Raw genomic sequence first — 15,702 nt, forward strand, 5'->3', positions numbered from 1 at the left:
AACTGTTTTGGTTAATCATGCATGGTTGCGGATTATTGGATGATAATATAACAATGTTAAAATGCATTATCATATACTCTCCTTCATTCTTCCAAACTTTTGCACACATATTAATAAAAAAATTCTATCCAAATTAACCTTAATTAATGATATTTTATCCTTCACGAAACAATTATTATTTGATGAAACACAATAAAAAATGACATAAATGAAGAAAGTTAATGAACGCAAGTTTAGCAAATTCCGAAACATCATTTAAAATATGAAGTAATAAATAACTAAAAATTCCAAAACAAAAATTATACTCAGTCCCACTAAAAATAGCATATATTCCATTTTGAATTGTCCCACTATAAATGACATATTTTTATAAATGAAATTTTTTAACCCTCTTAAAAGTATGAGTCCTATCGATTTTAATAAATTTACACATTCTCCTTTTAATTCTCGTATTTAAAAATTATGAGTCACTTATAGTTGGACGGATGGAATATTATAATTGGGAGGAAGTCGTAGTTATGAATTGAGCCTATCAAGAAGAATCGAAGAAAAACACGGATAACGTATAGGAAATCTAGATAATTTTTTATCATTTGGTTATTTGAATTTTGACAAGAAAAGGAATGACGCGTCAATACATATAGGAAATTTTAGCAAAACCTTTCACATATGATAATTCAGAAACCACATTGAACAAAGCTAAAGTGGGAATATAACACCTGCATCAAACCAAAATATACACCTACGAAAGAGGATACACATACAGAGCCAACGCGACCCGGTTCAATATTGTTTCATATCCAGCAAAAATTTATTAAAAAAGAAAAGAGAGAAAATTTCAATATTGTGTTACTATAAGACGACGTTATGTAAAAACATTGAATATTTATTAACAGCAGAAAAGATTTTAAGTATAGTCTACGTAGTAAAAAGACAGGTGATTCATGGAAAGCAAGCAGCTATCTGCGGTCTTGAAAGAAAAAACTGTGAAATAATTACACATCCTATAAGTTACCTGTGTGTATATTATATATACAATCTCAAAACCTACACGTACTAATTCACTGTGATGTCTTTCCATAGTTAGAGGGACTATAATGGACGCACTTACTCGAAGGCAAGAGACATGAACGTTTCATCATCCAATAGACTTGAAACGTCGATTAGATCCTCCTCCGCGCTCATCATTTCTGGGAACAACAACATATCTGAACCATCCTGCTCAACACAAACCATCCAATATATCAATAATTTGATTACCATAATGCATATCAGCTAGATCATTAGCAGCCATAGAAAATAAGGTTTCCTTAACTCTAACCAAATCACCGCTACTATCAACAAGTTTTTCTACCTAAATATTTGAGACATAAGCATTTCACATTGCATACGCATTTTTCACTCATCAAGTTCATATTATAACTACCTTATTTTCACGGAACTCTTCAGCAGCAGTTAGAAGCCTACGGTACTGAGCTCGTCCTTCTGGATGTTGAGCCATCGATTGGACCCTAGCAAGCGCCTTTTGCATTCTTTCTTCAGTTTGTTTTCTTCCTTCCTTTAGAAAGTCATAATCATCTTCCGGTGCTGGTAGTGGCAAGCTGCCCTGCGCATCTGGTTCTTTCTGGACTGCATCTGATCGGAACCCACGCAATCCACTCCTTTTGCGTCTCCACCGTAAAATCACCTTCTCCAATATTCCCACTGACCAGATAATGGGTTTATATTTCTTCCTTACCTGATGGCCCCTTACATGAGCCTTCAGCCAAAACCAAAGAAATGTCAGTTCTAATGAGGATTTTTGGTACCTTTAGATTAGAGTATTAGCAATACTATGATGAGAAATGTTTGTGCTTAGATCTATAAGAGATTCAAGCAAAGGCCACGGACCACTACTTCAGCATTATTTTTTGGAAGATCAAAGTAGCATAGTGTGATACTATGTTAAGTAATTTATATTCACATTCAAGCTCACTTTTCACCCTGTTAGTTAGTTTGGCATATGGAAAGATCTATTCTGACGCACAGTTTGATATGGGAGAAGCAAAGCACCTGTATTTTAACAATTTTTTGACGGATTAGTAAAAATTCCTTTCTCTTCTTCCAACCGCGGTACTTTTTCTGAATCTGTAGAGCAGCAGTATTGGCCATACCATCAGAATGACCAAGTCTCGATGTTTTAGGAGCTAAAAGAGACATAGTATCAGGATTCAGCAACTCATCAGACTCCTGTCCAATAAGCTTCTTCCTCTGAAAAGACTGAACACGGAAAATTTGGTGTATGCGAGCCGCTGCTTGTGTAGCATTACATACTGCAGCAAGTGAATCCTTTAGCGAAAGTGCATCTGGAACATCTGCTCCAGTTCTTGGAACTGCTAAGCGTTCTGAAACTGTCTGTATTGGTTCAAATACAGAAACTTCTGTGGTTCCACTATCATTTACCCTAAGAGTTGAGAGGTGCGATGTCAAGGAAGTCTCGGCAAGGAAGCCAGATATGCCCTTGTGTCCACTAGATGAAGCCAGGTCTGCAGGAGTTCTACCCAGTGGGTATTCAGCAGACGGATCAGTCAGTGCTCCAGGAGATGCACCAAGAGATACAAGGACAGCAACTAAGTCCTCCCTGTTAAGCAAGAAGAGAAAGTGAGAAAAGTAGCCAAAACTTTTGCCTCTCTTTACCAAAAGTTTCTCATTCCTTTTTTCTTTTAAAACACCTAGACAAACCCATAAGTACTTTTTTGTATCCTGGATACAACTTCCTTTTACATCCAGCTACAGCTCTGAAGATCATATTTCAGAATCTGTTATGTCAAAATCAAGTGAAACATTGATTTTAATTAAAATTTCCATATGCTTGTTTTGCCGATAAAAAATAACTAATCATTAAAAACGAATGAAGTGTCAAGAGAGAGCAACATAATATAATTATTAACTCTATAAGTAAACAATAGAAGGACAATTATCATCAGTAAAGCAAAAGAGAGTATACTACTCCAAAAACATAACCTCTTCCCCAGGAGAAAAAGGAATTGAATTGGAACCAGCCATTCAGGTGTATTTGATAAGAAATTAAATTTCCAACTAAAAAAAAGAAGCTGGGTTTTACCTGCCATAAAATGCAGCCCAATGAAGTGCTGTAAAACCATTCACATCACGGAAATCTATGCTAACTCCTGACACTATTATTGGCTGGATGGCCCAATCAAAACCAAGAGCAGCAGCCAGGTGCAACACATTTTGACCTCTCTCATCAATCATTGTAAGCCCCTTACCATCATCAGCAGCCCGGCTAAGAAGCCAAGAGTAAAATTTTTCTTTTAGCTGCTTTTCAAGGAGCATCTCCCCGATCACCTTCGGATGTGACCCATGATTTTCTGAAAGTTCTGCCTCCTGGTCATTCTCCTCCATCATTGAAATTATTTTATCGGTTACACTGAGTCTTTCGAATTCATTTCCATCAGAATGTATAGGACTTCCAACAGGTTCACGGTGCAATATCATCTCAAATCTTTGATAGAGATGCATCACAATAGCATTATCTCCATTTACATTGACAGAACCAATAATTTGGTCTGCTCCAGACCTATATTCAAATTCACGTAATTCGCTGCAAGCCAACCTGTTCGAACAAGTTACATAGAAAGGGACAAGTCCAGGATTCTGTAGTGGAGCACAGCAACAAAGAATACCATCTGCTAAAACTTCTGCCGGAACCTCCACTTCTCCAAACATAATGGACCATCTATATCTAGATAACTCTTCTCCACTCTTAAGAAATTTTCCAGTAATGAGGACCTGGTTGATGTAATGAAAAGATATTATTAGCAAAACTTTGGGAGTATTTGGATGGTGATTAGAGAGATAAGGGAATGGGAATGAAATGAAAAAATGGTGGTTTGTAATAAGAATTGGGTATGTAAATAGTGATTGGATATCCTATTCCTCAGGAACTAGTCGTGCACTTCAATGTTGGGGGACAATGAAATTAATTCCCCTCAACTATCATAACTCTTTCCCATATCTATTTTCCCATTTTAACCTACCAACCACGCCCTTATCACTATGGCTTCACCTTTCAACTACGATATTGACCTAGCACAGAAATACACAATAAGAGCATGTGTATAAGGACAACAATATAGCAACAATGTGTTGACTACACTCAAAGAAATGAACGGCAAGAGCAACTTTGTGTCTTTTCATCCTAGGTATATTTTGTTTCCTTCTATTTATTTCCTTTTTCGTATCTATTAACCTTTGAGGTGCAAGCATAGGTTACAGAAACCCAGCTGATTTATAGGCTTCATTACGTATAAAAAATAGTGGGAATGAAATAAAATCAAGAGAAAATTGTGCCTTATTTGCTTATATCGTAATGTGTGAATCCAATCATTCATAATCACCCATAAAATAATAATTAGTAAACCTTCCCAATTTATCAAATCAGCAATAGATCACTTATCAGTAAAATAAATCTTCTACATGTCCCAAAACCAATCTTCCTAAAATGAGGGCTGCCTAGTATAAATCTTCAATAAAATCTAACATCAATCATCATCCTAAAATATGGGTTGCATACTTGCATCATACCTATATTCTAGTATTAATCTTCAATCAAATCTAAAATCAATCATCATCCTAAAATATGGGTTGCATCATACCTACATTCTATTCTTGCAATAGCGCCTGAAAATATGCCTGCCTCTTTTCATTTGATCACTATCAAATTGTTTAGTACACTTGACTTTATAATCACTACTATAGTACTATTACACTACTATACATTATTTTTATTATTATTAAATTATGTGCTCCTAGAAAATAGCTGCTTCCAATTTATTACAAATATCACTCTACTAAGGTTGATATAATTTCATACTTCTAAAATTTGTCTTATTTTAAAATTTATTCCTTATTTGGAGCCTTGTGTTCGGAAGGTGTGCCTTGTGCTTTGGACCTTTGGTCCAACTAGCGCCATTAATAACTATGACTATATTTCTGTAGACACTTGATAAATTACTAAATTATACACTCAGAGACATGCTGATATTAAAGATCAGAACGAAGTACCTTTGTATCCAAAGTTGAGTAAGCCCAGCTAGGTGAAAAGTCAATAATAGTAAAAAGCTGGTCCTGAGAAACTGAAGGATTCAGTGTGTGAGTATCCACTTGCAGCTGAGCTGACATTGTAGGGTCATACTCGCTTCCCATAATACTCCAAGAAATTCCATTACTTGACTGCATGTCTAGATCACCGGCTTCTCCAATTTCTTTTGCAATCCACCTTGAGAAGCTGTCAACTTTCTTCAAGCTGTCCTCTGTTTGCAACCCATTAATTAGAGGCTTTCTCAGGTGGAAAAAGTAGCTTTCGCTTCCTGTCACTGTCATTCCATCCTCCATATCCGCATCTGCTGCATTTCCAGTATCTGTATCTGAGATGAACATTTGAATCTTTCTTTGTCCAGATTGCTCTTTCAGATCCGGATTTCTGCAAAATTGGCCCACTTCAATCCCTTGACCTGAAGGAAGAGATTTCTGATCGAGCAATGCATTAAGAACCTGCCAATTGTCCTGGGCAGGCAGAGAACACTGAGATTCCTGCTCGTACGCAATCTCTCCTGTTCAAAAGCAGCATGTTAGGCAAGTCCAGTAAAAAACCATGCAATTGTTTCAATGGCTATTAAACTGTTATATACAACAATACCAGCATCAGGGTCTGGCAGAACTTCCTGCCATAATGCCAAACCGTCCGTGATTTGAGCCCCATTTATAGGACTGCCCCCGCCACTTTTATTATCCCCCAAAAGAGATGAGTAATTCAGGACAGAAACATTTTGATTTCCTTGACAAAAATAAATAATCATAAATCAATAAATAAAAATTAAAGCACTTTCTACTTTGCCATTGTTGCATGAAGAGGATGGAAACAAAACAAAAAATGAGGATGAGAAAAATGAAATAGATACCTGAATTAAAAAGTTGATTATAAGAGCTTGATTGAGCAGTATCATCAATCAATGGAGATTCTGAATATGAATAAAGTGTGGAGCTTGCTTGGTGATTGCTGTCTGAAGTTCCATATAAAGAAGATAAGACATTAAATTAAATCATTTTAATATCAAATCGACATTCAGAGAGAGAGAGAGAGAGAGAGGTACCAGATTCAACGTCTTCATATGCTGAAGACAAGGTGCTGGTTGGGCTTGTTCCACGGAAACTGGAAGTTAATGAGCTTTCGTTTTCAGAATTCGGTACAACTCTGTCACTGTTTCTAACATAGCCGATGTTTGTCTTATTGCCCTGGAGAATGTAAAAAGGGGAAATTTAGCAATTCATAAATTCCTAACATCTGAAGTTCATTACATCAAGTTTAATATGGAAAGGAGCCACACAGCAAAACTATATCTATTTTTAAACAAACATCTGACCTTGACTTCCAAATAGTGGACAAACACTATGTGCATGAGATCCCTGCATGATTAGAAAATTTGATGAGAACTGATTGATTGCTGTGATTGGTTTAAGATATGGAAGAATAGAGTTGATCAATGGATTAAATACACACACACCTCAAGTAAAGCACTCAGAAATTTTGGCAGATTTTTATATATCAAAACGTGATAAATAAAAAAGTTTACATACAATAGATGTGAACTAGCAAGGCTTAAGAATATCCATTGAGCCAAATATTTATATTATATATATATATATATAATCATTATTTACTTATGTAATTTATCAAAATAAATAAATAAATACAACTCTGAACAGAGATGAGGCAACAGTTCAAGTGGCAGGATAATGGTTCAAGATTTCAGCAAGATTCAGCATGAAGTAATCTTGAACAACTAGCAAGATTCAAGTTTTAGAGCCAATTTATCTTCTGTGGTATACATTCATTATTAGTTTATCTAGCAGAACTCCAGTACACCTTAAGAACCTAGTTCTAGAACTCAAGGTTCATTTCCATTCTTATACACACCACAATAATCTTGGATCTGATCAAAACATGATAATTAACACCGATATACATAATTCCATTTACAGATTTTAGAGGTGGACAGACTATCAGCAGTTAGTTGCTAATAAAAACATTTACATGAGTTCAGTCCTGATAATTACTGTAACCTTACAGCAAATGAAATGAGATTAGTTCAACCTAATATGAGATTGTAAAAGTAGCGAAGTCCTGAAGTAGATAGACAGAAGAATGCTATATCATGAATATCGAAATTCAGATACAATTTGTTACCATGAGCCAGATATTGAACAGTCTACACTTACGGCTCAAGCAACCAGTAGCTGCGCCTTTGAAAATTTTCATCATCCTCTCCATGGGCATAATAACAATTCAGCATGTCAACACTTCCGACCTGAAAATAGATGAAAATCAGCAATTAACCTGTAAACAAAACCAGAAAAAATATGCAGAAACATGCCAGCAGAAGCAATTTGCATGAACAAAAGATTAAGCCCATTGCACAATATATGCAGCTAGTACTTGAGTACATAGTTATGAATCGCGCAGGTAGCGCGCGCGATCGCGCGTCGCGGTGCGTCGCGCACCTCCATCGCGCCGCACCGCTATAACTTGGCTCCTTCCCGGTAGCGCGCGCTATTCGCGCATCGTGCAGGTCGCGCATCGCGCCGGTAGCGCGCGCGATTGAACTTAAGCCTTGAAATCAGTCAATTGCATGCATGGGCCTCACTTTTATTGCATGGGCTTTTCTTAATTAGGCTTAATTAGGGTTATATTTTATGGGCTTTTCTTAATTAGGCTTAATTAGGGTTATATTTTATTAGGGTGCAGAATTTTGAACGGCAGTCTGCCTCTCTCTCTCTTAATTTTATTCGTGCAGAATTTTGAACGGCAGTCTGAACTTAAGTTTTATTCTATATACTTAATTACTTAAGAGTCTTTAGACATTCCAACTCAGAATTTTGAACGGCAGTCTATGGGACGACCATAGACTTTTATTAACTAGACATATTATGCATGGTTTTACTATGATTATGATATATATTATGTTTTTATCTATTTCTGCGCGATATATTCAAATAGCGCGCGATTCGCGATGCGCGATCACCCTAGGACAGGTTTGCGCGATCGTGCGCGATGCGCGATTAATAACTATGCTTGAGTACCCTATCTGCCATGCAGGGCTGAGCCAGTATCAACGAAAATGATCCTCACAAAAATGACCATCCTATATTTATTTGTTAGAGCACAATCCTTGCTTATGGCTAACCTTCAGTTTCTCGTGTGCTTCCTTGACAGTTTTCCCGTCCTTTTTCTTTCTCCAGTTATGGGCATCCTTCCGGAAGTACCTTAAGACCTTACGATTGAAAAGAAAAACAGAGCCACCTGAAAGTACCATTTATCTTTAGAAAATTGTTTCATAGCTAAATGTACTACACACACACACACACACACATATATATGTATTAATAAATTACAATAAGTAAAGTAAATTTAAAGACCGCGCGATGGAGGACTCAAACCCAGGACCTCAGGTCTTGGACATTAACCTCCTACGGCCTACCGCTAGGCCAACATACGCACACAGCTAAATGTACTACATAAAACAGCAATAAAAGACTGTCACTGAAACAAATCCTTGAAAACAGCCAAAGTATTGTCAATTAAACAAAGTCCTATAACTTAGTTTGATCCAAACTTATAATCCGCTAATCACTTAATCAGTTCTAGCCATGAGAAGTTTGCTTGGTAGTCGGTATCAATGACTTACTTCTTATAACATAACCCATAAGTTAATAAGAATGGCAGATCAAAGAGATTTACATAAATAAACAGATAAACCAACTCCTTCGGGATTAATTTAATAAATTAAATACAATATTTTTTTTATTTTAAGCAAACATTAGATTGATTAGATGAAGAAGACATACTAACTGGTTTGTTTGGAGCCTCAGGTGAAATATGAAACTTTTCATAGTTTCTAAGAATTTCACAAATTTCAGCAGGTCTCAGCCACCGATTTTGGGCTTCCGATAGTATCTGCTTGATATCTGCAATTTGAAAATATAAATTAGGTTTTCTACCAAACAATCAAAAATATTACAGACACAAATTCTTCTTATACAGCCAGGTACCAATAACATACATAATTTGACACAGAGGAAGCTGATCGATCTCTAGCATTAAACGCATAAGGGAACTAAGACGATGGAAAGATGGAGAAATAAAATAGTTATGTTTCATTCCTACCCTTTCTATAGAATCTAAAAGAATTTGTTGATCCAAATAAAGAGAAGATAAGTCAAAATTAGAGAATGTTTGGTCCCATTTCCAAATGGATTTATCTAATTGAAAATGATGACCATGTTTGTGTGACTCTGTTTCACTAACAGTACTCATTTTCCCCACTCTTTACCCCCACCCCCAGAAAAGAATCTCAAACCTATAATTTAATATCCAAATCCTTAACTTAACCCGATGAGTCACTTAGTTAATCACTTTTCTTATCGTTCAAGATCGAATTATATCATTCCAGTCTTTCCAGACAGTCATCTAATTGTACTTCAAAAACTCAACAATGGACATATCGATGACACTGGATTCCTATAAAAGGAATTATTACTACTACTAGTCCTCCTAAATTTTGAAAATCTCATATATAAACTAAAGTCATCAGAATCTAGTTTCACATTTAACTTTTCAGAAAGTAAAATGCACCCAAACATCACTAGCAAGTTGTAATTCATAAAATACTTATCCATAGCTTCATCATACTTGTACCATCTTCTAGTCTCCATAAACCCACAGGATTTTCTAATTGACTACATCTTGGGTTCGGTGATACAAATCAAAGACCCCAATAAAATTGGTAAATATTGGTGCACTAACTGCGGAAAAGCTACACAGAACCAATCAAAATCAATAAAGATTTGCACTGGAAACCGATCAAATAAAATGAACTCCACTAGATTAACACATAATTGGCATAGAACAGAAGAAATGCCCATCGCAACCTAATCCGTACCCTCCCTCCTCCAATATCTCAAGTATTCTACCGTAACAACATAAATTCAAGCTTCAAACCAAATACAACTTTTTGTATCACTGACTGACATTAATTAAGTAAATTCGGGAACTGAAAACGAGTAACTCGATAAATTAGTATAATATGAAGCGTACCCAACCGGAACCCTAGATTGTACGATCCGCTCTCAGCCATCAATAACTAGATCACAGTGGACAACAACTCTTGAGTCAGCTCATAATCTATACATAGATAATCTAATAAAATCTTTACAATATTTGTGCATGTATTATTGAGAGAGAGAGAGAGAGAGAGAGAGAGAGAGAATGAATCAGAATGCGATGGATTCTTTTACACCAGAAGACGCTGCGCTTTACACCGGGGGAGGTTGGTTAAAGCAAAAGTCAGCTGCACTTGTGATAGCCATTGGCGTTCCACCACGTGGCATATATATATGTATATATATATAGGAAAAGGTTCAATGAAGAAATATAAATATTATTAGAAAAGAGAAACAATCTCATCCACTCAAATAACATAATCTAACCGTATATGATCAATCCTAAATTCAGTGTCCAAATTTTGATAAATATGTCAATAATTTTAATGAACGGACCTATTTGTTGAAAAGACGTATTTGTTGAAAATCTCACTCCAAGATTCGAACCCAAACCAAAAGGCATGTTCAATTAAATTATTGGTATATTCACCAAAATTATTGATATGTTCAACGATTCTAAATTTTGCAAAACATTTAATTTTTTCATGGAACATCTATCAATTCTATAAAGCAATACATATTAGACACATCACATTCATCCTCAATCCTAGGTGGCATCTTCTCCTTTCACTATTCTTTGCTATCTTAATTCATTTATCCCACATTGAAAACATATCAAACTTTAGCAATTCATTACCTAAATAAAATGTCATTCACATTCTTACATTAGTCATTCATTATTCCCACATTGATATTATATTTAACTTTATCATGGGAAAATTTGAATTACTACAAAATATAAATTTTTGTATCCACCAAGTGAATTAAAATTGTATGTTTGGTATATAACTATGACTTTCATTATAATACATCCATAACATAAAATTAAATATGAGAAAATAAATTAAATTCCTACAAGATATGAATATAATAGGCTTCAAATGAAACATTTAAAATCTATATAGTAAGAAAATAATTACAAAAATAGTACTCCGCGTCACAATTAAATTTGTAATTTTTTATTTTTATTCATCAAGAAAATTAGGCCCCGCGTCAAAATTTTAGTAGACCTAATCATTTAGATATAACTTAATCAAAATAACAATAACATTAAATTTCGATTTCACAAGAGAATATATTCATTCTCAATCATGGTTCAATCAATTAAGATGATGACTATTATTCTATAAAATTGAACTATGAAAATATGTATGTAGTATTCTATAGTTCAATCATTTTGAAAACTTTCTAATCTCCTTTATTCTCATTTTTTTCGCAAGTCACATCTTTTATCCCACATTGATTTTTAATCAAACTCCATCTTAACTAAAGTCTATATAAATACTTGTGTGTAGTATATCATCCTTTATATATTCTCTTGTGAAATGGAAGTTTAATCTTAGAGTTCTTTTGATTACGTTATCTAAATGATTAGGTCTACTCAAAGTTTGACATGGGATCTAAATGACACATTTAAAATCTATATAGTAAGAAAATAATTACAAAAATAGTAATAATGAAAATACGTCACAATTAAATTTATAATTTTTATTTTTATTCATCAAGAAAATTAGGCCCCGCGTCAAAAATTTAGTAGACCTAATCATTTAGATAAAACTTAATCAAAATAACAATAACATTAAACTTCGATTTCACAAGAGAATATATTCATCCTCAATCATGGTTCAATCAATTGATGATGACTATTATTCTATAAAATTGAACTATGAAAATGTGTATGTAGTATTCTATAGTTCAATCATTTTGAAAACTTTCTATTCTCCTTTATTCTCATTTTTTTCGCAAGTCACATCTCTTATCCCACATTGGTTTTTTGATCAAACTCCATCTTAACTAAAGCCTATATAAATACTTGTGTGTAGTATCTCATTGTCACGACCGGACCTAATTAAGGATAATTAAACCGGGGAAACCGTGACTAATGGAGGGATATTAGAAGCGGGGTAGAAAGGGGATAAATAAACAAGGAAGGATCACATTTCATCATTTAACAAAAGGGATATTTATAATATAACAGAAGTTTAGTCGTATAGACTCAAATAACTAGTAAGTTCAGATATCTCTGACATAGCCAAATAAACATAAAACTTCTGAGTACGCAGCGGAATATGATTCTGATTACATGTATGAAGACATGTAACCCTAGAGTTCTTTAATACATAATAAGACAAAAGAATCCCGCTCGTCACTTCATCAACAACGGCAGCTGCTCAACCTGCACATTTAGAAATATATGCAGGGCTTGAGTACAAAAGTACTCAGTGGGCACGTATGCCTAAGTATAAAATACATGCTTCAAAACTGTAAATTGTCATGCCATCATAACAGTACAGCAAGGGAGTTTTTCGCTAAAAAGGCCCAAGCTTACTAAATTCATTTGTGATTCTTAAAGTTCGACTGCAGTCTAAGTTCTCTTGTAATCTATCATATCTGGAACTTTGTGCCGGAGAGGTGGCCACCTCTCACGGTCACTTGACCGGCCAACCCGCTAGATGACTCACGGTCACTGGTGTACACTAGCCCTGGCAGGATAGCTATCAACTGCTCAAGACCCGAATTCGATTACATGATAAAAGCCACATCAGATAGATATCATACTGAAATTTAAATATTTTATGGCAAGACAATATTTGAAATAACTTCAATTAATTTAGTCATGAAATAACTTGCTTGAAGGTAACATTTAAACTCATTTGATATATATATGAAAGTAATGCCCACCTGTTAGAAACTTTCTGTGGTACAGTAGCTCCTTGACTGATTATTAATCTCGTGCTTGACCTTTATTATGAGAATATAAATAAGATACTACTCGAATAAAATCCTCAATTAATGAGAATGCGTAATTAACTATGCATGACTCGTATTCCGATAATTATTATTCTGAGATAATAATCTGGGAGATTCTATTATAAATCCTAATTGTCGGAATAAAATAATTTAAATAAGGCTCGTCACATGAGGTCGGATAGATTATCATAATCAATCCGTTCTCTTCGGGTGTTCTAATCCGTTAATTAAATAAACCCCGTTCCTCGTAGTCAATAGAAAATAAATACTTCAACTTATTCGCTTTATAATCTCATAATTAATCGGGCTTAATAAATAAGAACAAGTAATGTTATAAAATAAAAATAAAATAAAATAAAATAAAAAGGCTCAACATAAGGCACATAAGAATCACAATCAAACATCATCAAAACATGCTCTGTTTTTACACTGACTCAACTTCAAAATTTAATCTGTTCTGACTCCGACATCTCCTGGACTCGCGACTCATACCGAAAGAAAGATCTTCGAGTCTAGTTTCATATAAAAAAAAAATAGAGTCGAAAACTCCAAGTGGTTTGAGAGATATGACGTTTTTACCACGATCTACCATGTTCGGCAGTTTTGAACAATCGAAAACTTGTATTTTTGAAAAATAGTAAACGCTGTCAAACTGGGCTCAACTTTGGTGGATATCTAAATAACACAATAAGGTTAATACCATAAAAATTTGGAAAGCTAGATCACCCAGGCAGCTACTGAAATAAATGACTCTTTTCTCTGTTCTCTGAAATTCTCGGTAGTAATGTGCAGTTTAGGTTTTGCATTTTAAAGAAGTATCATACGAAGTTGGAATGGCTTGAAATTTTACCAGGGTACTCAAGACTCATGTAGGGACTTTCTATAAAATTTTCAAAGCTGTTAGACATCGATAAACCGTCGATCACAGTAGGTCAGTAGGCCTACGAAATTCATATTTATAAGTCCTTAAAAAAATAATTTATATAAATCAAGAAATAAGAGTTTAATCCCAAAAATATTCATTAAAAGTCCATCATAATTTAAATAAAGAACGGACCTCATTTAAAATAAATAGTCCCAAACTTGTTACGCACATATACTAAATCTTTCACGAAACATCCTTTAAAATAAACTTTGATACATAGAAAATAATTCAACAACTTGAGCTCTTAAGGGGTTGTTTTACAACAGACACCAAATCTGCCTCGGATCTCCAAATGAGGCTCCAAAAGACATTCTGGAAACTAGACATTTCAAGGATCATTCTCCAATTTGAATCGAATGAAAAACAATTCAAACGAGCAAGATATGTCCTCTCAAAGATGGGTATTTAACAAGCGAAAATCTGTAAATTTCATATTTCCAGATTACAACCAAGTCAGTGGCTTTCTTTAAAAAATCATATCTCCCTTTACAAAACTCCACTGGGAACCCCAAAGGTCAATCTGGAAACTAGGGAGAGATCATAACACTCTCCAGTTGGATTTACTCTAAGAACCTTCATGGTTTAGAAGATATGACTATCTAAAGTTCAGTGCACAAAAAGAGTTCAAGTTTGGCAGATTCAGAACATAAATCGGAAAAACCACTTTAGGCTTCACCAAAAATTCTAAAACTGAACAAGTAAGTTCCCAACATGTCAGTGAATATTCAGTAGAAAGATAGGCTTGAGAATCAAAGATTTAAGTCGGCCTTTGCCACCTCAAAGTCGTAAGTTTGTAAAATCTACTGGATGGTACATGGAATAAGAACTAGATTTCAAGAATTTATACCGGTTGTTTCCCTTACTCAAAAATGGTGAGGCCGATGTCAAAAGAAAGATACGGGAGTCTAGAGTGACATATTCAAGTTTCAAAGGTTTTCACCGATTGAAACTTTACTTATGATCTCCCAAAGATTGTTTACCAAAAATGTATTCCAGATGGGCAGTGATGTTTACAAATTCATAAATAAATCACGCGAGCTCTAAATATTCTGAAATTTTACCAAAATATAGAAAACAAATGAAAGATGATACACAATTAATTTGAGAATTTTTGGGAACCGTTTGGATGATATACAACTGAATTCGAAATAAAGAAGCTTAGTATATACCTCTTCAAGTTACAATTTGGAGTTGGAGGAAACTCTCTCTCCCTTTCTCAACTTCTTCTGCACGTTTTGGTGAGGGAAGAAAAGACTTGATGGCTGGAACAATATGTGTTGTTGCATAATTGAGTAGTGGAGAAAATGGTGGTGAAAGTGGTGGGGAGAATGGTAGTGAAAGTCAAAAAGTAGATTTAGTGGTAAAATGAAGTGGGGAACAAAATTAATGGAAAGAAAAAGAGAAGAAAAAGAAAGGAAAAAAAATGTAGAGGAGAATTATTGATGTATTTTCTCTGTCTCGGTGATTCTGTAACTGTAAGATGGATCGCGTGCTCGTATCTGCTTGATACTGTTTATTTAAATAAATCTCGTATTTCGACATGTGATTTCTCGCTTAAATCAATAAATTATAAAATGAATCTAAATTAAATCCGTAGATTTAATTCGTTTGTTGTTCTAATATTTAAATTAAATCCGCAGATTTAATTAACTCACGAGTCAGAAATAAATCACGACTTGAATAAAGATAAAATCTAATTTCATCTTGCTTAAATAAATAACGTGACTTTGCTAAGTCAGTTATAA

At 34.5% G+C, this 15,702-nt stretch overlaps 1 protein-coding gene and 1 long non-coding RNA gene across 3 annotated transcripts; both read right to left on the reverse strand.

Annotated features, from left to right (window-relative positions):
* Positions 1–868: 868 nt before the first annotated feature.
* LOC130985994 (calmodulin-binding transcription activator 2-like) lies at positions 869–10,432 on the reverse strand. Of its 2 annotated transcripts, XM_057909247.1 has the most exons (13): positions 10,157–10,432; positions 8,908–9,027; positions 8,247–8,362; positions 7,282–7,370; positions 6,426–6,468; positions 6,156–6,297; positions 5,964–6,065; positions 5,702–5,839; positions 5,068–5,615; positions 3,104–3,792; positions 2,053–2,620; positions 1,427–1,759; positions 869–1,218 (listed from the first exon to the last, which is right to left on the reverse strand). In XM_057909247.1, exons 1-13 carry the CDS (start codon positions 10,194–10,196, stop codon positions 1,108–1,110), a joined length of 3,039 nt encoding a protein of 1,012 aa, XP_057765230.1. In that variant the 5' UTR covers positions 10,197–10,432; the 3' UTR covers positions 869–1,107. The 2 variants fall into 2 exon arrangements, with proteins under 2 accessions (XP_057765230.1, XP_057765231.1); XM_057909248.1 differs by lacking the exon at positions 10,157–10,432 and having other exon boundaries at positions 8,912–9,027.
* A 1,761-nt stretch (positions 10,433–12,193) lies between these two features.
* Positions 12,194–15,258, reverse strand: LOC130985995 (uncharacterized). Its single transcript, XR_009089132.1, has 3 exons — positions 15,127–15,258; positions 12,964–13,023; positions 12,194–12,457 (listed from the first exon to the last, which is right to left on the reverse strand). It is a non-coding gene; the product is annotated as an uncharacterized LOC130985995 (long non-coding RNA).
* Between the last annotated feature and the right edge of the window lie 444 nt (positions 15,259–15,702).

The sequence above is a fragment of the Salvia miltiorrhiza genome, chromosome 5, assembly GCF_028751815.1.
Source record: "Salvia miltiorrhiza cultivar Shanhuang (shh) chromosome 5, IMPLAD_Smil_shh, whole genome shotgun sequence".
NCBI lineage: Eukaryota > Viridiplantae > Streptophyta > Magnoliopsida > Lamiales > Lamiaceae > Salvia > Salvia miltiorrhiza.

Coding starts and splice junctions, on each gene's coding strand:
- LOC130985994 (XM_057909247.1), bottom strand. CDS start 10,196: ATGGCTGAGAGCGGATCGTACAATCTAGGGTTCCGGTTGG. Junction 6,066..6,155: donor ATATGAAGACGTTGAATCTG/GTACCTCTCTCT, acceptor ATGGAACTTCAG/ACAGCAATCACCAAGCAAGC. Junction 5,840..5,963: donor TAATCAACTTTTTAATTCAG/GTATCTATTTCA, acceptor ATTTTTGTCAAG/GAAATCAAAATGTTTCTGTC.